Source organism: Anarhichas minor, unplaced genomic scaffold (assembly GCF_050575085.1).
Source record: "Anarhichas minor isolate MPS153535 unplaced genomic scaffold, ASM5057508v1 ptg000007l, whole genome shotgun sequence".
Taxonomy (NCBI): domain Eukaryota; kingdom Metazoa; phylum Chordata; class Actinopteri; order Perciformes; family Anarhichadidae; genus Anarhichas; species Anarhichas minor.
Window position 1 is genome coordinate 19520736 of NW_027466453.1, and position 25105 is coordinate 19545840.

General features: G+C 44.3%; 1 protein-coding gene across 1 annotated transcript in view; it reads right to left on the bottom strand.

Annotated features, from left to right (window-relative positions):
• myo15aa (myosin XVAa) overlaps positions 1-24521 on the bottom strand; it is a 34095-nt gene extending 9574 nt beyond the window's left edge. The window contains exons 1-40 of the mRNA XM_076086725.1: positions 22704-24521; positions 21434-21654; positions 21315-21375; positions 18780-20729; positions 18256-18338; positions 17949-18012; positions 17628-17737; positions 17028-17102; positions 15141-15231; positions 14986-14991; positions 14571-14674; positions 14371-14434; positions 14158-14271; positions 13899-14060; positions 13483-13596; positions 12834-12892; positions 12357-12480; positions 12168-12263; positions 11802-11933; positions 11568-11693; positions 11283-11360; positions 11009-11166; positions 10852-10897; positions 10610-10734; positions 10298-10415; positions 9917-10092; positions 9136-9241; positions 8962-9006; positions 8694-8779; positions 8147-8273; positions 7064-7159; positions 6430-6665; positions 6036-6226; positions 5371-5443; positions 4932-5123; positions 4537-4595; positions 4226-4320; positions 3040-3058; positions 726-863; positions 392-456 (exon numbers count right to left, since the gene is read on the bottom strand). Coding sequence (XP_075942840.1) covers positions 392-456; positions 726-863; positions 3040-3058; positions 4226-4320; positions 4537-4595; positions 4932-5123; positions 5371-5443; positions 6036-6226; positions 6430-6665; positions 7064-7159; positions 8147-8273; positions 8694-8779; positions 8962-9006; positions 9136-9241; positions 9917-10092; positions 10298-10415; positions 10610-10734; positions 10852-10897; positions 11009-11166; positions 11283-11360; positions 11568-11693; positions 11802-11933; positions 12168-12263; positions 12357-12480; positions 12834-12892; positions 13483-13596; positions 13899-14060; positions 14158-14271; positions 14371-14434; positions 14571-14674; positions 14986-14991; positions 15141-15231; positions 17028-17102; positions 17628-17737; positions 17949-18012; positions 18256-18338; positions 18780-20729; positions 21315-21375; positions 21434-21654; positions 22704-24521 — 7803 coding nt within the window. The remainder of the gene's footprint in view (positions 1-391; positions 457-725; positions 864-3039; positions 3059-4225; positions 4321-4536; positions 4596-4931; positions 5124-5370; positions 5444-6035; positions 6227-6429; positions 6666-7063; positions 7160-8146; positions 8274-8693; positions 8780-8961; positions 9007-9135; positions 9242-9916; positions 10093-10297; positions 10416-10609; positions 10735-10851; positions 10898-11008; positions 11167-11282; positions 11361-11567; positions 11694-11801; positions 11934-12167; positions 12264-12356; positions 12481-12833; positions 12893-13482; positions 13597-13898; positions 14061-14157; positions 14272-14370; positions 14435-14570; positions 14675-14985; positions 14992-15140; positions 15232-17027; positions 17103-17627; positions 17738-17948; positions 18013-18255; positions 18339-18779; positions 20730-21314; positions 21376-21433; positions 21655-22703) is intronic.
• Positions 24522-25105: the final 584 nt, after the last annotated feature.

The following is a 25105-nucleotide window of genomic DNA, read 5'->3' on the forward strand; positions in this document are numbered from 1 at the left end:
AAACAGGAAGTGATACAGATGAGTACGTTTTTATTCCAAGACAATATTTCCATCTTTGCAGACATGCTGGCAGGTGTTCATGCAGTGTATGTGTGTGTGTGTGTGTGTTTACTCACAGGGCTGGTTGTGTGTGAACGCTGTGGCAGGTGTGTGTGATAATGTGAGGGTGGGGACAGGGGCGCCGGGGCAACGGGGGGGAAGGAAGCCAACATCTGCTGCTGGATCGCGATGGCCTGCATGGTCATCTGCTGGGCCTGCAACACACACACACACACACACACACACACACACACACACGCACACACACACGCACCATATACTTTCATGCAACTCACACAAATACTTCAACAGTAATATCAGAGTTGTCCATAAAAAGTATAAGAAGACAAACCAGAATGATAGCTTGCTGGTTGATGATGGCCTGTTGCTGTTGAGTCAGTACTGTCTGCTCCGATCCTAGAGAAGTACAAACATAAGAACACAGACATCATTTAGTAAAGATGATTCTGTTGCAGAACAACAGTAGAAAAACACACACAGCTCACAGCAAAAGACCCTGTAGGCTCCTCCACTTCAAACAAACCACACAGAGGATCTTTACAACCTCACAATGAAATGCGAGGTATAAAGAAGTTCTTTAGGACTTTTATCGAACACACAAATTGTGACTCCACAATGCCAACATGCTTCTGGCCAAACATGCTGGAACGCACACCCGATCACACCTGTCATCACAGGCAAGCCTGGAACCGCAGGCGTGACAGGGAGCGAGGGCACCGCCGGCAGGCCGGGAACGCCAGTGACGTGGGATGCTACATTATCTCTATCGGCAGCGGGTGCACGAGGGGGCGACGGGTTGGGTGCTACACGTGTGGAAGGAGTGACAGTGGAAGAAGTCTGTTGGTTGTTGGGGTGTTGGGGAAGGTTGTATTGGTGGAATTGTTGTGGCCGTTGTTGAGGTTGAGATTGAGGCTGCTGTTGCTGCTGCTGCTGTTGTTGATGTTGTTGGTGTTGGTGCTGTTCGTGGTGATGGTGGTGGGAGGGGATTGGCATGGCAGGGATGGGCGGCATCATTCCTCCTGCTACTGGAAGCACTGGCACCGCTTGAGGAGCGACAGGTCAGGGAACATTGTAAGAGTTAGAAACACTGCTGCTTTCAGGACTCTGCCTCTGTGTCACATGGATTTAAAGCTAGGGTTGGTCATCTTCTTCAAAAACACTTTATATTTGTTGAAATTCTCATTACATCCAGACAGCAATCAATAAATCAAATGCTATGACAAGAATCTGTAGATCTGTGGCTGTTGGAAGGACTGCAATGATTGGACGACCTGCCTGTCTGCCTGATCGCACTTTGCATTCAATGTGCGTAATCAGAGTATTTTGGGGGAGTGGCTTTGGAGGGAGGCCTGAAGGGACATACTGTCCGTTTCCAACTTAGCGACTTACTCTCTAGATTTAGCTACTTATGGAGCGGGTGCTGCTAGCTGCTTTCATTGGAAAAGATATGGCAACAGAGAGAGAATGAGAGTGACAGACGCCTATAGAGAGTAAAGGAGTCATCTGTGCTTACAGTGAATGGCTGTCCATGCATTATCTATGAGGTCAGGCTGCTCATTAGAGCCTCTAAGCTACAGTTTAATGTTGGTGAACTGTACACCTGAACGTTTACGCCTCAGTCCTGTTCAGTGTCACTGACACACTTTAGCCCTCACCCTGTAACTGGAAATATGGAAATAAAAAAAGCAGTGAGTTGAAGTTGGGTATTTTGAGGAGGAATTATCGTTTAACCTTCAAACCATGTGTCTCTAACGCACCCAGCATAATGTCTGAGTGGACATTAGCATGACCTCATGACCTGGCAATCAACAGGGTGCATGTGAAGGTAGATTTCTAACTATTGTCAAAAATTCAGTTATCAAGAGAAAATTTTGTAAACTTCATTTAGCCAACAAAGAGATGTCTGTAATCTATTTTAAGATTCATAAGAGAAAAACTGCTGTTTAAAGATGATAGATTTAATTCACTGCAGTAGCTTACATGAGCATAGAATTCAAAATGCTGTCAGATCGGGTTTTGTATTATAAAATTGTGGAATTTAACAAACTACATTTACCACAACATGAACATTTTGAACATAAGAGATGTATTTAGCGAGAATTTGCAGTAGCTGTAATCACTAAAACGTTTTGATGCACTGAGGGCAAAATTTTTGGTCATTCAAAAATCTGTCTGAATCGTTTGTGGAGGACTGAAGGTTTAGAATGCAGTCTTGTGTCAACTGAGCAAAAAATGTGGGAGGAGATCAATTTAATTAGTAGAAACATACAAACATTTCTGCTCACTTGGGTCTGCATTTTGGTGAAAGTTGTAAAGACATGCGACTGATTTGTTATGAATTTTCAACATTTTAAACTTGGTGGTTGCTGTCGCGCCACCATCAGGACTATCGGCCCACAAAACCATTTGAACAAGTTTATCACTGTGTTAAAGCATTCAATTATTTGCCTTTTTATATCTGCTTTATATCTGTACTTTGACGAGGGAATGAAGGCTGAAAACAGAGTAACCCAAAACATTTGAAACTTGGCACTGGTTCCAGCATTCAGGAGAATATTTATCTTTCTAACTATTTGTCAACCTGCGACTAATGCAGATGATTTAGAACCAATTTAGAACAAGCTGAATTATTGATGTCAGTGGAGAGAAAAAGGACAAAAGAACGACGAGAAAATAAAAAACATGGACTAAAAAATGAAAGACAAAAGAAGAGTAAAAAAATAATCTGTGACTACATGGAGTTGAACACAGAGCAAAGACATACAACTAAATAACAAAAACACAAATCCAAAGAAAGACAAACAATTTGCACAAACATTAAACGTAACTAACAGAAAACACACACAAACTTGAGTGTTTTACCTCCGGGATGTATTCCTGGTGGATACGGCCGGCTGGGGATCGTTTGATTCTCCCCTTCTCCTCTTCCTCCTCCTGTGATGCCGATACCTCCTCCTCCCTTCATCCTTGCTGACAAACCTCCAGTTTTTTCCATGTCCTGGTAGCGAGAGAGAAACAGGTAACAGAGATTCAGCAGATGGAAAAGGACTGTTGGAGATGTTGAGAAAGCGGAGTTTGAGATACATGAAGAGTAGGAAGAGAAGTGTGTGCGTGTGTGTGTGTGTGTGTGTGTGTGTGTGTGTGTGTGTGTGTGTGTGTGTGTGTGTTTGAAAAAGGAGAGACTAAGGGAACAAGAGTGGAGTGTATTGTACTGGTTGACTCAGACCCTCTGTGAGTGCGTCAGTAGAGATATAGGAACTAAATACTCTGCATGAGTACCGTACACACTGGAGGAGAAGCTCCAGCACACACACAAGTGACAGAAACTCCTAAAGAGGTGGTACGAGTCTCCAACAAACGCTTCTGCAACATAACAAACCCCACTGCCTGAACACAAAAAAACAAATCGCTATTTACCACAAAAAAAATGCTTTATTTTTAAAGTGAGGTGTTTTACATTTCAAGCAGCAGCAGTTATCTGACCTTAGCGTGAGCAGCGGTCAACGAATGCAGAAGCTCAAACTTCTCAAACTTCAGAAACAAGTCTAATGTTACCACCCACACTGTTTCATTGATGGCTGATAATAAAAACCAAAGACGTCTCATCAAAAAGGGTCTCCAGGACTATTTTATGAAAATACAACTCATGAGAACCCTAGTAAACACATTAAACATACCTGCACTGACAGAACAGAGCCGTGCACGAGTGCTGCCTGCTGTTGCAGTTAAATACGGTAGGTCACTCAGTAACCTAATCACCCCTCCTGTCTGCTCCATTCATACACAAACAGAAGCAGTGGATCACATGTTCCACTCATCCATCAGCACTCCTCTCTGTTCACACTCAGAGGGCAGATCAGGTGGAGGGAGCATGACGTGACAGTTTTTTATGCATTTCAGAGCTGCGACCTAAGAGAATTTCCTTCGTGTTTTGATGTTTTATTCCCAATTTATAATTAGATTGATTAGCCAATAAAAGGTTGTTTTCTTCTGATAATAATGAAAACAATGCAAATCACGACGAAGTCAATTCATTCCCTACGCCTGCAATGTTTTACAGCGTAACAAACTAATTGATTAATCAACTTATTGTTTCCACGTTTATGTATTTCTAAAGCAGGAGGGAAAGTATGTTTAGGATGTGATGCTTCTCGTCAGTACTTACTATGCTGCTGTCTGACAGCACCGGGTCAAACAGACTGTCCAGGTAGCGGTCCATTCCTCTCTGAGTCTGACCGTCACTGAACGCATCCGACTCTACTGCACACAGACAGACAGCAGAGTAGCTGTAAACATGTTCAGGACAGGACTCACATCTGACCTTGTCTGCAGATACAATAGATTTCTACACTAGCTGTTGTGCATATTCGTATTGATAGATGCATGCAGAAAAGTTGAGGACATTTTTGTGTGTTTGTGTACCGTGGCTGTAGTAACCGTCAGAGTCAGGCAAACTGTAGGCCGGTCTGCTGTTACGGAGAGGAAAGGCAGGAGGAAGCTCCTCATCTGACTCAAAGCCACTGCCAAACAAAGCACTGAGAGGAGAGGAGAGGAGAGGAAATAAGAGAGGAAAGGAGGGGAGAGAGGTGAGAGGAAGAGGAGAGAGGAAGACGAGAGGAGAGGAAATGAGAAGAGAGGAGACGAGAGAGGAAGAGGAACAGGAAGAGAGGCGAGGAAGAGAGAAAAGAGAAGAGGATAGAGGAAGACAAGCAGAGGAAGAGAGGAAAGTAAGAGAGGAGCGGACATGAAAGGAGAGGAGAAAGGAAGAGAAAGAGAGGTGAGGAGAGGAAAATGTGGAATAGGTAAATTAATTTCTTTGGTATTTAAAATATTTGTACAAGCATGTATTTGCGTGTGTTTTGTGTACTGACAGGCCGGCGTTTGCTCGGACTCTGGCGGGGTCGTCGGTGCTGATGATGAAGTAGCTCTTCTGCTTTGGGAAGTCAGGAGGAAGCTCCAGGTCTGCAATCAGGTCCATCACATAGTCGTGACCCGCTAACTCCACCCACTGGCCGTGCTCCTTCATCAGAACAGAACTCCCCCTCCACCAGTCGGACACTCCCCTGTGAGATCACACACTTCAAATACCTCGCATTCAAAGCATTACGCGCAGTTATAAATACAAATAAGACATGAAGGTTTGAGTAGAAAGAATAAACAAATACAGAAGGTTTCAAGAAGTTATTCATATTTAATGCATAAACAAAAAAATAGGACATACAACTACAAGTAGCAGAGCCATGAGCTCAACATACAGAAAATAAATCAGTTTAACCTTTGTGTCTTATACTTAATATGAGATATCATCACCTGTGACGCAGTATGTGCCCTGCTAATTCTTCTCCACTGGTCCAGGAATGAGCCGGACACAAGAATGACCCTCCTACGGAGAAAATAAACAAAGAATACATATCATACATACTGGTACGTACATGAAATCTGACCGCTGCATTTGACCCATCCTGAGCACTTAGGAGCAGTGGGCTGCTTTAAAGCATCCGCGGAGCAACTTCAGTGTCTCTTGCTCAAGTGCACTTCGATATGCGGACAGAAGGAAGAGCGGGATCGACCCGCCAACAAATCACACAAATTAAAAATCACACCAAAGGCAAAATACAATAAATTGTGGAATTCAACGACAGAGAGCCGTATAGTTCTATTACCTGATCCTGAGTGTGAATGAATGACTAATAATCAAGAACTGTAATTGATCCCACTCATTAAAAGTGCTTATCTTTGAAGCTTGTGCTCATTTAAACTGTAAGAAACCTGAGAAAGACAACTTACATGATATTTTAATAAAGTGGGAGATTTATGTACAGCTCAATTCAAAGGGAAGAATTAAATGCGGTTTATTTTGTGAATATTTGTGTAATTGTCTGCGCCTGATCTGGTCTCAGTGTTCTAGCATTAAAAACACAAGGAAGTGAAAACTGCGTGATGTAATTAAAAAAAAAATGCAAGATGCATCTCACCGTCAAAACAGTGCACGTGCAACACCAGGTTAGCCTTCTTCCTATTGGCCGTCCACTCCAGCAGCGACAGCGGATAGGTCCGTGCAGTCTCGGGGGTGGAGCCTGATCCGAGCTGTGTCTTCTGATTGGCTTGGATGAGTCTGTGTTGCAGTAACGCCTGGCAACCAGCAGGGGCGTGGTCAGACACAAACCTGGAGGGAAAGGACACCTGAAGTTAAACGTTTGCCCCTCTAACTCCCTGTAACTGAGGCATAAAGGTAAAGATTGTTAAAGAAAGTTGTTTTAGTGAGCTGCAATCTTTTTATTTACATTACTACCAAACCCCCGTTTGCAGGTGAAGGTATATTTTCAGCAACAGGGTTTCTGTTCACATGTGTAGGAGACGATGTCTTACTTCAGCAGATATTTGTCCATCTTGGTCGACGGTGCGAAGCTGCAGACACACGCCAGCAGCAGCAGCCAGCCTCTCTCGGCGTTGTCATAGTTCACGTTCCTCCACACCTGGTTGACGACCTGAGCCAGGATCTCGTCCTGTAACCCTGGAGTAGACAGGCCCCTTTGGATGATGTAATTCCCAAACATGTTTTCTTGCGCCCCGTTCAGGTGAGGATCCCCCATGAAACGTAATACCTGAAAGCAGAACAAAGGCAAAAATTACGACTAACTCTGGATATCTTACTGGCTTGTCGCATGTTTTGTATTGTTGTACTGTAACGTAATACTTTCAACTTGTCTGGATTTCTGCCTTGCTGTCAATTTGGGACAAGCAATGACGAGAGAGAAATGCTATGAAAATACATTTTCCTATGTCCTGGCCACTAAGATCGGTATGTTATTGATTCACAGTATAACGTGTACAGCTTAACTAATGTTTAGAAAGTTGTCTCATAGAACAACAATGACACAGAAGCCGGGACTAGATGGTGAGACTGGGCAGCGAGACAATGGAGACCTAGCCTTGGCAGTGTGTGCCTGTTTCTTTGTAAAGGACAGCAGTGCAGATTCATGGGTAAATGGAGTCCGCCTACCATGATGAAGAGCTGCACAGCTTCTCCTCGGATGTCCTCCTCCACACGGGTCAAAGGTGAATCCAGAGGTGCCATCAACATCCCAAACTTTGGTTCCTACAGAGACAAAGGATTGACATTGTTTTTAGGAAGCACAACAACTTGACATTTCCAAAGGTTACAGCTGGAGAGTACCTGGTGACTGTGCCTGCTGCCATTATCATAAGTCACATTTCTATTGAGCACTGCGTTTTCCTTTTACTTTGATGACATACAGCAGCTGCCTTTACAAAGTATGTATTGCTGTATATAGTATGAATTCAACCGGGACATACTACTTCATCAAACTACTTCGCTCATATATCCGCTGCGCAGAGGATTGTGGGTCAGAATAGACAGAAAAGCCTGCTGGCTTGCATACTGCAAAATGCGACCAGATACAGTACATCTTGGTATTTTTGTTACTCTACATTTGACATACTATGTATTGGCACAAAATAAATATTTTTCTGGCATACTAAATACTATGGTAGTGTGGTTATTAGAACGCACATTACTACTATTACTGCGACTATAACTGCTGTTTTCATTCTATTATATCCACTGCTGCTATTATTACTATTAGTAGTAGTCATATACTATGATTTCTGCTATTATTATTCTAGTTCTATTATATTCACCGTGACTATTATTATTTTTATTAGTCTTTTTTCTATTGTTATTATTATAGCTTTTGTGCTATTACTGTTGTTGCTGTCTTTCTCTCTCCCTCTCTCTCTCTCCCTCTCTCTCTCTGTCTTTCTCTCTGTATCTTCTTTCTGTCTCTCTTTCAACCCAAACGGTCAAGGCAAATGGCCGCCCACCCAGAGTCAGGTTCTGCCCGAGGTTTCTACCCGTTAAAGGGGAGTTTTTTTTCTTGCCACTGTCGCCCAAATGCTTGCTCATGTGGGATGTTGGGTCTCTGTAAATTATAGAGTACAGTCTACATGAGAAGTGTCTCTAGATAACTTCTGTTATGATTAGACGTTATATCAATAGAAATTGAACGTACACATTATACTGCACATTCCAAGCTGACCGTAACACTGTGAGCATACATCTCACCCTAAAGTAGATCTGCACATAGCGGTAGAACGGGTAGTTGTTGATGTCCAGAGGCAGAGTGAGTTGAGCCTCTTCCTGGATATGAGGAGCTTGAAGCAGAGCCAGACAGTCTGAGTGCAACTCCCTCCTGACTAGAAGGAGAGAGAGAGACAAGGACAAACGACAAGTCAACCAGCATACATACTGTATACTGTAGGTGCATGGAGTCCTTTAAAGTACATTTCAACAGGAATACTACTAAAAACGAAGACACTACTAGGATACATTAACATATAGTGTGCTACTTTCTATTACTAATGGACTGTTGAAGCTGAAAGGACATGATATTTCGGGCATTCATTTTTCTCTCATGGTTTATTTATCCGCTGAAGCCACTCCTGTCCCTCTCTGTCAGGACTATTCAAGTCAATCATTGCTGACACTGTCAGTGGTGATGAGATGAGACGCACTCACACAGCTGAACGAAGTGCTCAGCTATTTGGTTCATGAATAATAATGTGTGTGCACATTAATGTGGACTTCACAAAAAGAAAAGACAGACATTAACAGACCTCCTGCTGCCTGCAGCAAGGCGCCCAGCTCTGCAGGGATCACCAAGTGTGTGACGTTAACCACCTCCCTCTTGGTCAGCTCCTGAACGAGATTTTAATGTTTAATGACCGACTGCCAAAGCCGTCCTGTCTTGTGGGAGTAAAAACATGCTACTTTTACAGACACATTTCTGTATTTTTAAGTCCCGTGTATACTGTCCGAAGTTCCATCTCACCATCTCTCTCCTCCTCCTCTCCTCTTCAGCTTTCCTCTGAGCGTTAAACTTCCTCTGCAAACAGATCACAGAAATCACACACTGAACATTTCCACTTCGATCCAGGGCAAGACGATGCTGAAGCACAACATTGGAACAAAAGTGGGTGATATTTTCAACAGTATATCCCTAAGTGACTCATGTGGGCATGGAAAGGTTGCATCCCTTTGAAATGAAAGGAGACATATTGTCCTTTGAAGCGTACCTTGATGTATTGCTTGCGGTTGACGTACATGTGGATGAGAGAGTGGAACCGAACTAGACTCTCTCTCATTTTCACATAGCGCTTCCTGTAGGGCAGAATGAAGAATTGGAGTAACACCATTAACACATGTCTCAGACCTAATGTCATGTTTTGATCCCATTTACTGAGGAACTTTTGTTACATATACAAAGACAAAACCATTGCAGGCATGCTACAAGTACAAGTACTTTGTTACAGAAGGCACCGTTAGCCTGGCTGGCTGGTTGGAAGATGTTGCTGGCGGGGATTTGTTTAAAGGGCCGTTGCACTTTATTCAAGCCCCAGGTTTCTATCTCCAATGTTGATGAGTGGATCTGTCACAGGCCATGCTTACTCCAGTAATACATATCATAATGTTTCTTCCTTTAATATATAATATGACCAAAGGATAAAGGTGTTTTTATTTTGCCTACCATTGATTTAAATTACATACTGTCCCTTAAAAAGAACCATAATGTACCATATTTAAAAAATCGATGTGTTCCCTATAAGACAATGTTGTCTATCAGTGTGTGGGTGTCTCCCTTAATTTTTCTTCCTCACTACTGCTGTACACAATGTAGATGGTAAACGTGAGTGGCCTAACATACCGTCTTATTTAAATGTGAGAACCACAATTTCTTTACATGAATACTTGTCCGTCAAATCACCTAAATCAAGCTTTTTTTACTCTGTGGACATCCACAAATCAGTTAATCGTTCTGAAACTAGAGAAGCCGACCTTGTGAGGAAGCCTCGGCACTGTGCCTGCAGCCCGATGATCTTTTTGCGGAAGGCCACGAAGCGTTTCCTGACGAAGAACATGCGGGTGTACCGCTGCAAGGTGAGAGCCGCAAGTTGACGGGAGCGCTCCCGTTTACACTCCAACAATTGGTAGATGTCCTCCTTCAGAAACAACTGCCATACACACACACACACACACACACACACACAAACACAAACGCACACGCACACACACGCGCACGCACACGCACACACACACACACACACACACACACACACACACACACACACACACACACACACATGTTGTTAGCTTGTGTTGCTGGGAATTTTTTATTGCTGAAAGGGTTATCATGAACAAACGAGAGCAGAAACTCACTTTTGTGACTCCTACGTGGTAGGCTCCTGGTCTGAGAAGACACAGCTTACTGAGCATTATCACACAGTTCTCTCCATTTGCAGCTGGAGGCTCTCGTAACCCCACCAGGGACTTATACCTGGGGATGACACACATTCACATGCATGTATACAAACACACAAACAAATGCATTGTCTTATCAAATTTGGCGAAACAATATGGCTTATTGGTAATATAATTATCTCTTCTGTATCTTTTCAGACATGTTAGCTAACCCAAACTAACCACTTAGTGCCTTCCACCATCCAGTGATTGATACTGTGTGTATGTTACCTGAACAGGAAGACGTAGAATGGCATTCTCACAGGATACCCCTCTCGACGGATCCTAATGGTCTCGAGGGCACCCGAGTGTCTCAGCTGGCAGTTGACCAGGTCGTCCTCAAATACACCTGGTTGCTAAACACGGACGTAAGAACATTTGACAAACAATGACTGTCAGGACATAGTGAGGCTGAACTCATGCAAATCAAAATCAGTGTCATCAGTGGCAATACAGAATGTCTGAAAATCTACCTTCATATTATTTGGCTTAATGCAGCGAACAAAAAAAGGGTTGCACCTGAAACGGAAGAATAAAGTTGAAAAGTAAAATAACATTTCCTGCTTATTATTCATCATGTAAAATCTTTATAAACTTTAAGATCTCCACTTTCACATCTCTCAGGATCACCTCTCCATCTTCTCCACCAGCTCCAGCAGGGACTGTTGGAACTTGTTGCTGACGGTGGGAGCTTGGTATTTTCTGGTGACCGTGCTGCTCTTCCTCATGTGACCTCCTCTCTGCTGACCCGTGACCTCAGCGTGAACCAGGAAGAGGTTTGACACCATCTGGAGACACACAACAATTCACACATTTTACTGCAGTTGTTTATGTTCACATGAATTAGATACGGTATCCATGAGTACATGCATATGTTGATGTGAGGAGGTGTGTCTCCTCTCACCTTGTTCTTGCTCTGAATGAAAAGGTCCAGGACATCCTGGCGGACCTGGTCGTAGTTCTTATCGAGGAACTTGTGAACCTGTGAGTCATTGACATCACTCATTATTGAAAGACATGTCAGCGAATAGTGGTGGATTTCCTTAATTGTTGTTGCTTGTTTACCAGTTTTCTCTCTTACTTTTCCTTAACCTATTCTCAGCCTCTATGGCTCTGTGAATGGCATTTCCGCCAACTGGCCAACAGCAGGTTTTTGTCACCTGAGATGAGCCGATGAGGAGCTGTGTACCTGGTAGGTGACCCGGCCGGCAAAGTGCTTGACGGTGAACTCTGGGAGGGGCATCTTTGGCTTCTGATACAGTGGGTTGTTGCCATGGTGATAGTGACACTTTTGGAGGAACGTGTGGTCTGTCGCCTGGCAACAAAAGCAGCAGATTTTAAGTGACATGTACGATAATACTACATGTGGGTGTAACAGCTGTTCAAGTGTCTTCAGCTTCTCTTTCGGTGTCTCCTGCCCCACCTGTGGGAAACAGTTCTGGTCGTCCAGGATCCTCAGTATCCCATGAGGCTTAGCGGCAATGAGGTCAATGCAGGGCTGGTTGTCACTGAAAGGGATGCTCTGCCAGGGGATCTGTTCCCGGCTGTACTCCTCCTGCATGGGGGTCACATGCAATACAATTTCTTGTACAATGACTTCACATGTCTCATTACTGTTTCTGATTGAATTACTAATGTTTCCAGCACTAACAGAGGTATGTTTCTATCCTTGTCTTCATATGAGCATGCACACGTTTAAGTGTATTTTGTGTATGCGTTAGTGATGTGAAGCATGGGTATGTGCTCGTGTGAGTATTCGAGTGGCCCTGCAGGTGTGACGTTGACTCACCTGTTCCTCCCTGAACACGATCCTGTTGAAGAAGAACTGCAGGTACTCGTTTGCATAATTAATGCAAAGCTGCTCAAAGCTGTTGAAGGTCAGATCCTATTGGTCACACACACACACACACACACACACTGGAGTCTTTCTGCTGTGCAACACAAGAAAGTGACTGACAGGTGATAAGATGTGTTGTACCTCAAATCCGTAAATGTCCAGGATGGAGATGGAGATGGTGTGTTGGCGGGGGTACACCTGAGCGTTGATCCTCTCTGTTAACCAATGGAAGAGCAGCGAGTACAGGATCTTGGCAACAGCATCTCTGGAGAACAAAGACAAACAAGCAAAGACAAACAGCGTGTGGGACAGGAATAGTGCATGGAAATTAAAATACCTGGTTCATACATAATTCACTATTATCTTTAAGGTGATGTGAGAAAGAAGTAATTGCATAGAAGTTATGGGTTATTAAGGGCTAACATACATTACTCTCTCACAGGTGAAGAAGCAGGGAAAGTCTTGCAACAGATGCACAAAAATACTTAGATTCATGTCGATTTCCAAAAGAATAGTTTTGTTATTTCCCTTTCAGAATGGTATTACATGAGGAAAGCATCTGGAGGAAAAATAAAACATTTTCATGCAGTGCATGTCTGGTATGTTGCTGTCTCTCACCTGGCATCAACAGCACTTTCCACACTCAATGGGGTGTAGATCTTGTCCCTCATTGTCTCCTGTAGAGAAGACAGACGGGCTTCAATTTAAAGGCTGCTAAAATCTCATTTTGTACGGTCTGTTTTTACGAGCGATTGGGCCTTCTCTCCTACTTTTGCTACTACGACTGACTCCTCTCCTGTTACGCAGAAATCGTAGGAACCGGCTTTGTAATTAGAAAGTCAATTAAACAAGAGACTCTTAGAGTAGTGCGCAAGAGTGTGAATGAGGGCATCGCAGGTCAGAGGTTTGAGGAAAGACACTTGACATGTAGCTAAAATCCAAGACACAGTGAAGGTATCAGAGTACGGTGTCAATGCAGATGACGCTACTAAGGCTCATTATTTTTAGCTAAATCAGGATAAAAATTGCATCTTAAATTATTCATTACTTTGGGGGTCTCTGTCACCTTATCAGCAGCTTTGTTGTGTTTCTGGACATTTTTACAACTGGAAAAAGAAGAATTTGTTTACTACAAAATGTGGGGAATGGTGTTAAATAACCACTCAGTCCAAGAATGACAAGGACTCAAACCTCTAACACCTGCAGAGATGTCCGTATAGGTACCCGCATTCTAACACACATGCACATAAAACAGTTTGATACTGACTGTGACTTTGTAGGTGATGGCTTTCTGTAGTCCCTCTGGAGAGATCTGCAGCAGCTCTGCCACCACTCTGATCTCCTGAGCGCTCACCACCGACGCCACCTCCTGGCCATCGGACTGTGGTGCAGAAATAGAGAGACAAAAAACACACTTGATCTGTCATCTGATTCTGGTTACATATCGCCAATGCTCCTTTTACGTTTATTGCCGTAATTTTTCCATATTAAAGTTTAGTTCATGTCAAATTTTTAGCTCATTGCATTTTCAATAAAATCAACTGATTGGCCAAAATATTCTAAAAATGTTCAGAAACATATGCTGTATATATGTTCAATATTTGTGGATTACTTGAATTTTCTACAATTAAAAAATAAACAAAAATAAAATCAAAGATAGAAAGATCACTTTGGAAACACTACCTCATATCTCTGAAAGTAGACGTTGCCCAGGTGCAGTATGGACGAAAGAACTCTAAAGATGGCCGACTGGTCATCAGGGGTGAAGTGAAGGATCTCCATGGCAGCGAGCAGACGCAGGAAGTCCTCTGCGTCATTCTTTCCTGTTATTCCACAATCCCCTCCCTTTACGGAGAGAAAGGTCACAACGGTTTGAGTGAAGAGTTCACTTGATCTGAGTATCTCCACATGAGGCAGATGGTGATGCTGCTCTGTCTTCTACCTGGTTGAGGTAATAGTAGGTCTCAGCCTCTTGGAGGTAGAAAGCCTGCCTCTGCTGCGAGGGAAGACCTGCCAGCAACTCGTAGAAGATATGATAGTTCCTCTCATCTTTGGCCTGAGGGGAAAACACACATTTAACACTTCATACTTTAAACATACAGAAAAGTAAAAGATATAAAGTGTCATCTTGTGTATTTGTCCATGTGTGTGTCACCTGGAAGACGATACGGGACTTTTCCAGCAGATACTGAGAGGTTATGGCACCACTGATCACACCACTGGACACAGAGAGAGAGAGAGAGAGACAGCACAGAGCAAACCAGAGAGGATAACATGTATTTATATATCATAGCTACAAAGTGTTTTACAATAAAAACAGAAAAATGAACTCTTGTGTTTCTATTTCATACTCACTCCTCCAGAAAGACTTCTATGTATTTCCCAAAGCGACTGGAATTATCGTTCCGTACAGTTTTGGCATTTCCAAAAGATTCCAGCAGAGGAGCTGCCTCAAGTATCTACCGAATGTTCAAACACACGGTGAGTGAACAACCAGGTTGAATGTGAAACAGCAGCCTGTTTACCACCATTGTTAAACGCTGGTCTGTGACACACATAAATATGAGTTAACTCAGATCCTGATCAATCAGGTAGCTGAAGGGATGCTCGATGTTTTTTTATAAAGCAAGTCAAAGAAAATTCACGTGGAAACACAACAGCTCTCATGAATATTGTCACACACCACAGCAAAACAAAGCAACCTGCTATTCTTTTAGCCACATGTGAAGATGAATTGTAAAATATAATGTCATGCATCAAACCCTACTACCTCAATCTGCACCCAAGAAGAGCCAGCAGAGACACGAAGACATGGAAAAAAAGATGCACAGAGGAATTAGTCGTCCTTCAAGACAGGAACGTGTGTGTGTGTGTATCCAAATCTGCTGGCAGCAGTGTGTGCATGTCAGTAGTGTTTGTGTGTACCTGTTGCACACGATTGGATTTGTGATGAATTGCTGTTAGGTAGCGAAGGACTAGTTTGGTGGCCTCTGTTTTCCCAGACCCGCTCTCCCCACTGAAACACAGCAACATATATTCAATGGACTTCAATATGACTCAGTAGTTGATACATTATATACAGTGAATCGTAGTGCTCTGCTAAAGCAATCAGAGCAATTTTTCTGTGCATGTCAGACATGCAAAGATATTGTGAAAATGAGTGCCTAATAAACTGTGCTGCTCATCAGCACGGAGAGGGAGGAAACCATGAAAACTATGGTACATTTGAAGGATAAACATATAAAAGGGTTTTCTACCTCAGAATCCTGACACGATAATTCCCTCTAATATACCGAATCCAATATCAGTCAAAATAATTTTAATTATATACTTTTTCAAGTTGATTCCTTTGAAAGCATTCAGGACAGCCCTCCTGCTGAAGGCTACGTTCCCACACACGGTGCTTTTGAAACCTTTATTGGTATAAAGCTTTACATAAACAGCCAAAAGACCATATTTGTACACACTACTGAAAAGACCATTCACACTGACTGTGTGAAATACAAATCTTCAAACCTCCAAATGATGGTTTATTACCGAAAACTGCACTACTAGCTACAATCTACACATACGTTTTGGACAAAACTAGTGCTGGTATTTAGTATTCTTTAATGGTAGGCTGGAGGAACTTTATTGGCTGTGATAGTCCATTTGCTAAAAAGGTAAAGTGGGAGCTCATTAAGAGTGAACATTATCTGCACTTTAAGCACCACTACACCCAGCTTTTATTAATCACTTAGAGTGTCCATTATATGATCCTTCTCACCTCTCTACTGGTGCTTGTTTGACTTAATTGACTACGTGATGCGAGACGAAGCTAATCATTCATTAGGCAAGGCCTCAATTTCACTTTTGGGTTAAACCACCTGAAACGCTCTAAAGCACACACACCGTTCTTCATCACTGCTTACCGCTAAATACAACCATTATGTAAGCTTGGCCAAATTGGGGCAGGAGTGTGAGTGTGTGTTTGTGTGTGAATTTAGGGACACCAGCACCTTGACCACATTCCAGCATAAGGTTTCAACTCACGGGCTGGTTAGCTAAAAACCAGGCCATTACTGGTCACTGTACACTGCCTCTAAATAAACACCCAGTGACTTGCACACAAACACAGGGTTCGCACATGTGCACTTGGACACACACACACCTCTGAAAGATAATCTGGTCCTGGCCCAGACCTGGCTGGGCTTTCCTTACAGGTATCCCCTTGCGAGTGCGGCTAGAGTGTTCCAGGTGTGTGCGAGAGTGGATGTTTGTGTATTTCATGATTGTTTCTAAAAGCACATGCCGATGCCCAAGTGTGTGGATGTACTGTATACGTGTCTATGCTTTTACATCCGAGTTGGATGTAAATAGCTCTGAGTGTATGTGAGATCAGTTTTGACAGGAAGCGAGGCGCCTCTGATCTGTTTTAAGTTTGCTGGCCAGAAAACCACAGACAGACACTCATGAATTTACAAACACTAATCCAGCTTGAGATGGAAACCAAGAAGCTTCATGGACACTGCGTATACCAATGTTAAAGCTTTACAACACCTTGGAAGGTTACTAATAACGTGCAAGACAAACACTGTGAATATCGTTTCATTTAATAAAACACTTGTATCCGTCTCAATCAGGTGTAATGTATGATGAACGGTATGAAATGTATACATTATGAAGCGATGACAGACTCAGTCCTAGTTGATTAAACTCTTATGTAAAAATCATATGTATGGTTTTGAACTTCGACGTCTGGTTTACAGGTACATGGAAAGTGATAATAAATCAGGATTTTGGTGAAGATTACGGAGAGTGTGAGCATCTTACCTGATTATTATGACCTGGTTGTGTTTGGCATCCATCATTTTGGAATAAGCAGCGTTTGCTATGGCAAACAAATGCCTGAAGGAGAAAGAGTAGCTGCATCAACTCCCCAATGATGAAATCAAAATGACAAACTATGTCTTGTACAGAGTAGACAGAGGCGCGAGGGGTGCTTGTGTAGCCACAACCTAACATTTTGAGTGTATTTTTGTAAAGGTATACTCTACATGAAAATAAGATATTGGAAACATTTACAGACCCCCCTCTGCACCTGCTGAATCCTTGAACTGTATGATTTATACTATAAATAAGAGAGATGAAAGAAATGAAATCAAACTCTATGACTTTGTCTCTATTTTTCCCTTCCCTGCCTTAATTATTTACCTGCACCATTCCTTCCTGCTTTTACTTAAAACAGATGAGCTTCCAATCTACCCATTATTATTCTTTCATTGCAATCAAGGCAACAAAACGTTTGAAAATTTAAAAAAATGTATCTATTCTGCTATGGTTTTACCATATAATATACAAAATTATAACATACTAACAATCCTTGCGTTCCGTTGTTTGTTTTAAATTGACTGTCCCCACAGTTTGACTTACGGAGGGTTCTCTCCCAGAGCATGACCCTTGTACAGCAGCACCATGTCCGTCCCATAGATGTTGTACATCTTGTAGGGGTTCACAGACACCAGAATACTACCTATGTATGTCTATAAAAAAAAAAAAGAGATAGGGAGGAAAAGAATGAAATGGAAGTCCAAAAAGTAGAAGAAAAACAAAAAGAGAGGTTTGTAAAATTAACACACAAACTCAAAATAAACTGATACGACTTTAGATTCATAGGTTTGAGAAATATTCAGTAGTATAATTTTCTTATGTAGGTGGTTGTATGTTGTATGTGTGTGCTGATCAGATACTTGCATAAATAAGCTGCCTCTCCGATCTTTTCCTCAGGTTCAGCAGAACACCTCCTTCATGCATCTCCCTAGACAGAAGCAGTAAAACAAAGGATAGCAACCTCAGATCACTCACCATCAGGACCATTTCCTAATCCTCTACACTCTGATAAAGGCAAACATGTCTGCAGGTCATTATCATGACAAACCAAATAGAATATCATTTTTGAGTTATCTAACTCTGTTTTTTATTTTTACACATTTTACTGTTGCACTTTGTAGGTTTCTCTCAGACAAAGCGTTAACTCAAGTGTGTGAGTTGGTTTACTTACTCTAACTGCGTCATATCTTCCACTCCATCTTCCTCTCGCTGCTCGCGGTGAGCCATGGTGGGCAGGCTTCTGATTGAGTACATCTAAAACACACGTGTACACACTCAGAAATTACTACATGATGCATGCACATAGCGCTGTGCACAAAGTACACAATAATACATGCACTCACTCATTTAGATATATCAATTATTTCTCTTTTCAATGATTCTAATCTTGATTGTATCAGTCCCTGTTCGCCATTCTCTCACCAAAATAAATGTACACATTTTACTTTCCTGCTCAATGTGCCCATCACCTTTCTAATCATATATTCTGCTCTTTCAACCATAAACACATCAAGTAAGCTACCATCCATCTGATTGATCCTCACTACTGAAAATCCACTACTGTGCCAGGCTTTCACCTTAACATTACACTTGCAACTGCAAGATTACACTATAAGCATTAAGACTAAGAGTATAGGGCCAAACATGAACTATTTTGACTACTTGTAATTTGAATCATGTATTTAAAACTTGTACCTTGTCAAACCACTGCCCCTGTGGTTCCCCCTCCCTGCTGAGATTCCACTGCCCTGGTTCATGCCCCACTTGTCCCTGTCCCATCAGGCTGTGGGGGTCCAGCAGCTCCCCGTCTTTATACATGGACCACTTATTGAGGTTCTGCACTGTGCCATGAGGTAGAACCCTCTCTGCACCCCACACATCCACATCTTGCTGCAGTCCCAAGCTTTCAACTCCGGGGCCCTGTGCCCAGTGCTGTTCTGGGCCAGGTCCCTGGACCTGGGGTGAAACTACAGCATATGAGGGTAGGCGGAAAGAGGCCCCTCGGAGTTGAGGGTTCTGCAGGGCACCAGAGAGATTAAGTGACCGGGGTTCTGGGGTGCTAGGGGCACCAAGCCGTGCCATGATATTACCATTAGGGAGACGGTAATTTGCCCCACGAAGGTTTGGGTTCTTTGATAAGGCATTAGACAGGTCAAGTGTTCGGGGTGCAGCAGTGGGCTGAGGGCGGGTCATCAGAGTTCCATCAGGCAAACGGTAGGTGGCAGATCGGAGGTTCGGGTTTCGGAGAGCGTTGGAAAGGTCAAGGGAGCGTGACTCAGCGGGATTAGCGGAACCAGGCTGCCTCAATAGTGACGTATCTGGAAGTCTGTAGGAAGCACCTTGAAGTTTAGTGTTTAAAATTGCACCAGAAAGGTTAGGACCGGAGGATGCAGTGGTGGAAGCTTGGGTTTGATTTCGTGAAAACAATGATGATCCTTCTGGGAGCTGAAACTTTGCTTTACGCAGGTTAGCATTCATCAGGGCGCTAGTTAGCCCCGGTGATGATACTACACTCTCAGGATTCTGCATCTCTTCTACTGGATATGATAGAAATGAACCATCTGGTAATCGATAAGAAGCCTTACGAACATTAGCATTGAGAAGAGCAGAGGAGAGAACAGAAGATGAAGGGGTGGCCGGCTGAGGTGCTGGCTCGTTTCTTGTAACCAAAGTTCCATCTGGCAGCCTATATGTTGCTTTACGTACATTGGGGTTCAACAGTGCAGAAGAAAGCATAGGTGAGGAAGGGGATGGTGCAGGTGTGGGCTCTGTCCTTGTTACAAGAGTGCCATCAGGCAAACGATATGTGGCCTGTCGCAAACTAGGATTGAGCAAGGCAGAGGACAACATAGAGGATGATAGGGGTGATGGACCTGGGGAAGGTTCAACAGGTTCAGTTCTGGTGACGAATGAGCCATCAGGTAGTCGATAGGTGGCCTGACGTAGGCTTGGGTTCTGCAGGGCATTGGAAAGCACAGAAGGTGACAGCCTTCCACCAACACTGACACCACTTCCAACATCAGTGGTAACTGGAGACTCAACAGGGACCCGGGACATTGTCAAAGTGCCACCTGGAAGCCTTAACATGGATCCCTGGATGTGGGAGGTCCGCAATCCACCAGCAAGAAATGATGAGGTACCTCTGATAGTCCCTTGTTGGGGTGTGGTAGGAGGAGGGGCGGGAGAGGCAGGAGACATAGGGGAGAGGTGTCGCTGAAGGGGTGAGGCAAAGGAAGCATTACGTAGCTGGGAGTTAAGCATAGCAGAAGATAAGTATGGGGAGGAGGGTACAGATGAAGCAAGAGGGGCTGCTGCCTGATGAGGGGAGAAAACGTTTGTATAGACATTGGCATTGCGTTGCAGAGGAGACGAGTAGGAGGCGCTGGCAAGACGGGAGTTCTGCATCAAAGCATTGGATAGATTAAGAGTGGCATACGGGTTCCCCTCCTGGCTTGATTGGACATCAGATGATATCACCACCTGGCCAACAGGTAAGGGGGAGGGGCTTCTCTGTAAAGGTGTGGTGTAGCTGGCATTCTGTAAATAAGGGTTCTGGACTGCGTGCCCCAAAAAAGGTGATGAGAGTGCAGGTTGAGGGAGGTTTTGGGGGTGGACTTCATACTGTGTTTGTGGGGTGGAGGGTCTCTGTAAAGGAGAAGAGTAAGCAGTGTTGGGGTAAGAGATAGAGGAGGGACGAGGAGATGGAGGAAAGGGAGCACCTACAATCTGAGGGTTTGGTAAAGCATTTGTAAGCATTGGGGAAGGGACTGGCTCCATCATTGTATAGTCATACTGGGTGATCTGAGTCTGAGATGGCTGGAGACTACCATGAGAAAGACTGGGGTGAGGTACTGGAGGTTGAAAAGATGTTGGCCCTAGACTCATAGCCCTTTGGGGAAAGGGGGATGGTGGTTGAGACATGTAGTGCATGGGAGAGGCTGAACGGGAGGTCAGAGGAGATGAACGCCGCAGTGGTTGTGGAGATGGAGGTCTACTCTGCAGCCTACGCACTGATGGCTGGGGAGAAAGAGGGCCACTCTGCTTTAAAGAAGGCTGTGGAGAGACAGGAGGCACTGGAGGAGGTGCTCTGAATGACTGCCTAGATTGCAGAGAGGGCTGGTTTCTGGGCATACGGACTAGTGGCTGTCCCCTACCTACAGGTCTGTGGAAGCCTCCTTGGGGAGTACCAATTCGCTTTGACTCCCTTAACCCTGTAGGCCGGGAGCCTACCCTGGCTAACATGGGTGTTCCAGCTATGCCCCCTATCTGTCCTAAGTGAGGAGCCGGGCCACTATGGATAGAGGACCTGAAAGGGGCTACATGCTGAGTGACAGGGGGTCCATGCCTACTGCGTCTCTGTGAGTAGGGATTTGCTGGAGAGGGTTTCACGGCCCCCATGGGCACGTGACTTCGGCCTCCAGCACTGCCTCTCAGCCTGCGAGTCGAGGACCGGGTGGGGAGGGGGCGATTGGTGATACGTGATGGGGAAGGAGAGGGAGGATGATGCGGGGAGGTGGGGCGGAAGGTTTGGGGGGGAGACTGAGATCTCTCGGGCAGAGGTGGGCTCCGTCTTTGTGGGGATGGTAGGGGAGGTGAGGGGGAATGCCTCAACTTGGATGTTTGTTTTCTACCTTTGAATAAATGCGGTCTGGTAGATGGCAGAGGCACAGCATCAGGAGGTGGTTGCTGTCTGAAAGAGAGTCTTGGGGAAGGTGGTGGGCTTGCTCTCTTCCTCAGTGATCCCCTCTGTGAAGATAGTGGGCTAGAAAGCGGAGATTGTGGTCGGACAGTTGATGGAGCCCTGTGCAACCCAACTCCCCCCCTTCCTCTTGAAAGGGATGGCTGAGCTCTAACCGACATCCCTCTCCTCTGGTGTGATGGAGATGCAGTTGAGCTGGGTGGCCTACGCCTTTGGGAAGACGGCATTTGGCCTGCCATTGAGGCCTGGTTAGTGAGCCCTCTCCTATGTGAGTGAGGGGAGAGACGGGGGTCCGGCTGGATGCCTGTTTGGAAGTCCATATGATGTGTTGAGAGGTGAGGTGAAGGATGCGCCATTGCCCTTACTGATCCCTGCCTAAGTGACAGTTGAGGGGATGGAATGGGACTCATTCGTCGCACTAGCCTAGGTGAGGCCACTGGTGAATGCAGTTGTGAATGCATCAGTGGAGGCATTGGTGGCTGTATTTGTGTGGCCATTGGTGACATTTGCCCCATATGGAACATTTGCGGGTCTTGGGGGAGGGATGGTTGGTACACTTGAGAGGCCAAATGTAGTGGTAGGGGAGATGGCGACATGTAATTGAGAGGAACAGAGAAAGAAGGGTGAGTAGGCAGAGGGAGAGAGAAATGATCCTGTTGAATGATCATAGCTGTTGGGGAGGTGCCTTGTCTAAGAAAAATGGGGGTTTGTTGTTGGTTCATGACAGTGGGGTAATGGGGCTGTGCAGGAAGGTATATGGGAAGGGGTTGCTCATATTGTATATCGGACATCATTTCCAGATTGTTGAGGTCAAGAGCTGGGGAGGGAGGGTGGAACATTGGGGAGGTGGGATAAGAATTAAGAGGAGAAGGAGGTGGCAGGGTTTCCACCTCTAGTCTGTCTTTTCCAAATAGCCTAACCTGGGGCCTGGGGACCCTGAACTGCTCTGCTGAAAATGGCTCAGGAAGAGGGTAAGACAGCTGCTCCTGTCCATATAGCTGTCCTGTTTCAGCTGGATCCAGCCCAGCGTCCATATAGAAAGGTTGCTGATAGGGGTTATGAACAGCAACGGGGTCCGTATATCCCAGTATTGGGTCATTGTATAGGCCTGACACTACATCATACCCACCACTCATCATGCCATGTGGGTATGACATCCCATTGTTATAAGCCATATTGTGGTCAAAGTAATCTCCATACAGCTCGGGGTGATTGGGGTCATAGAAACCATCCATGGCATTATCATAGTAATCATATGTCTCTGGCTCCACTGCATACAGCATTCCATCTTCACCATAGTAATACTCCATCCCTTCTTCGCCATAGTAATCCTCATACTCATCATCGTAATAGCCATAAGGGTAACTGTAGTAATCCACGTCATCCTCATAGTACAAGTCATCATCATAGTAAAAGTTGCCTTCATCATCATAGTAACCATATTCATCTTCCCACTCGTCATCGTCATAGTATTCCAGTTCCCCTCCGTAAGGGTCATATGGGTCATAGGTCATTGGCTGTCTCAGGTACTCTCTAGGTCTCCCACTGTTGTGGTAATCTTCCTCATATCCATACTCATCATCGTCATACTCATAAGCTTCATTATAATAATGAGTCTGTCCCCCTCTCGTGTCCCTGTTAGCAAATGACAGACTCCTTCGTTCCCGTCCTCCTGCTCGTGCCCCCAGCCGACCATGGCCCTTAGCAGTCAGGAACCTCCCTGTCAACCAGTTAGATGCTGCAGCCATCCTTCCTAACATCCAGCCTTTAGTCTTAAAGCCTGATCCTGCTTTCTTTTTACCAAACATGCCTTTAAACTTCCCTCCCAATTCCTTTGCCTCTGCTGCCATTTTCCCCTTGCCCCCTAAACCGGACAGATTTATTGTCTTTTTAGGTGGTGTGGTTTCTTTTGGAGAATCATTCTTTTTATTAAACAAGCTGAAGCCAGACAGACCTGGCTTTTTGTCAGCAGAAGTCGATTTACCCCCGAACCCAGCAAAAAGCTTGCTGGATCCCAGAAGTGGTTTAGAAACACCAGGAGGCTTCTTTTTCTTGGAGATTCGTAGAAAAAGACGGGAGGTGCTTTTGAGGTTTCTCTTTGGTTTTGCTTTCTCTGCCTGCTGTTTAGAGGGCATGCTAAAAAGAGAAGACTTCCCTGTGAGGCCTGTGAGGGCTTTTGATGCTCCTTTGAGAGCTGTTGCCTTTGGTGCTTTAGCGGCACTTGTGCCCTTCTTCTGTCCCTCTGACACAAAGCCCATCATCGCTTTGGCCCCTTTGATGTTGACATTACTCATCTTTTTCAGGTTTAGCGCACCCATCCCTTTCTTCACTGGCGACTTCCCCTTTGTTTCCTTCTCTTCCTCATCATCCGATGGAGGTGAGTTTTTTGGAGGCTTAAAACCCTTCACAGCAATGACCTTGGATGCACCTTTCAGAGCTGCTTTCCCTTTTCCTTTATTTTTCTTGGTAACTACCTCTTCCTCGCTGTCATCACCCTCTTCTTCCTCAGTCTCCATCTCCTCTTCTTCTTCCTCTGACCCCTCCTCTGACTCGCTTACAGGTTTCTTTCCCTTTCTTCCATCATCCTTCCCTTTCCCTTTAGCTGGTGGCTCCTCCACTTTCTTTCCCCCTTTCTTGTCATCTTTCCCTCCCTTCTTATCATCCTTTCCTCCTTTTTTTGGCTCTTCAGACTTGCCTTTCTTGGCAGCTGATTTTGTGTCACCTTTTTTTGGTGGCATGATGTTTCCTAACTCAAATCATTATAAAACAAGAAGAGGAAGAACAAGTTCCCAAAATGTGCTAAAGCAGGTCAGTATTAATGTCAATGTTGATATGTTCCCTTGAGAAAAAGAGTCCGAATAGTAGCAACATCCTCTCATTCCCAATTCTTTTCAGGTCTTCTCTCCCTTTTTTCTCCATTTGATCTGTTCTTGTAACACCCCAGAAACCCCAGCACAGTCCGTCCCAAGTCAGTTGTTCTATAATGCACACAGAGACAAACACAAACCACAGTACTTCAAAACACGATCTAGTAATGGAGTCGGAATCTCAGCCATCAGTGCTCGCTCGCATTACGGAACGTCTTCAAGCATCGGCAAAAGAGCTGTTGTCTCTGTGTGAGTAAAAAGAGACAGCAACCTGTCTAGGAATGTTACCTTTCAAAAAATAGGCAGGTGCGTCTTGAATTTAAAATGTTATATATATGAGAAAAAAATTATCTAACTGGTTACAGTCCGTCTCAGTTTTACCCACTTGTTGACTCAGGCTCACTGAATTTTTCCACTGAAGTCCATCCAGCATAGCAAAAATACTTCTTGTTCCT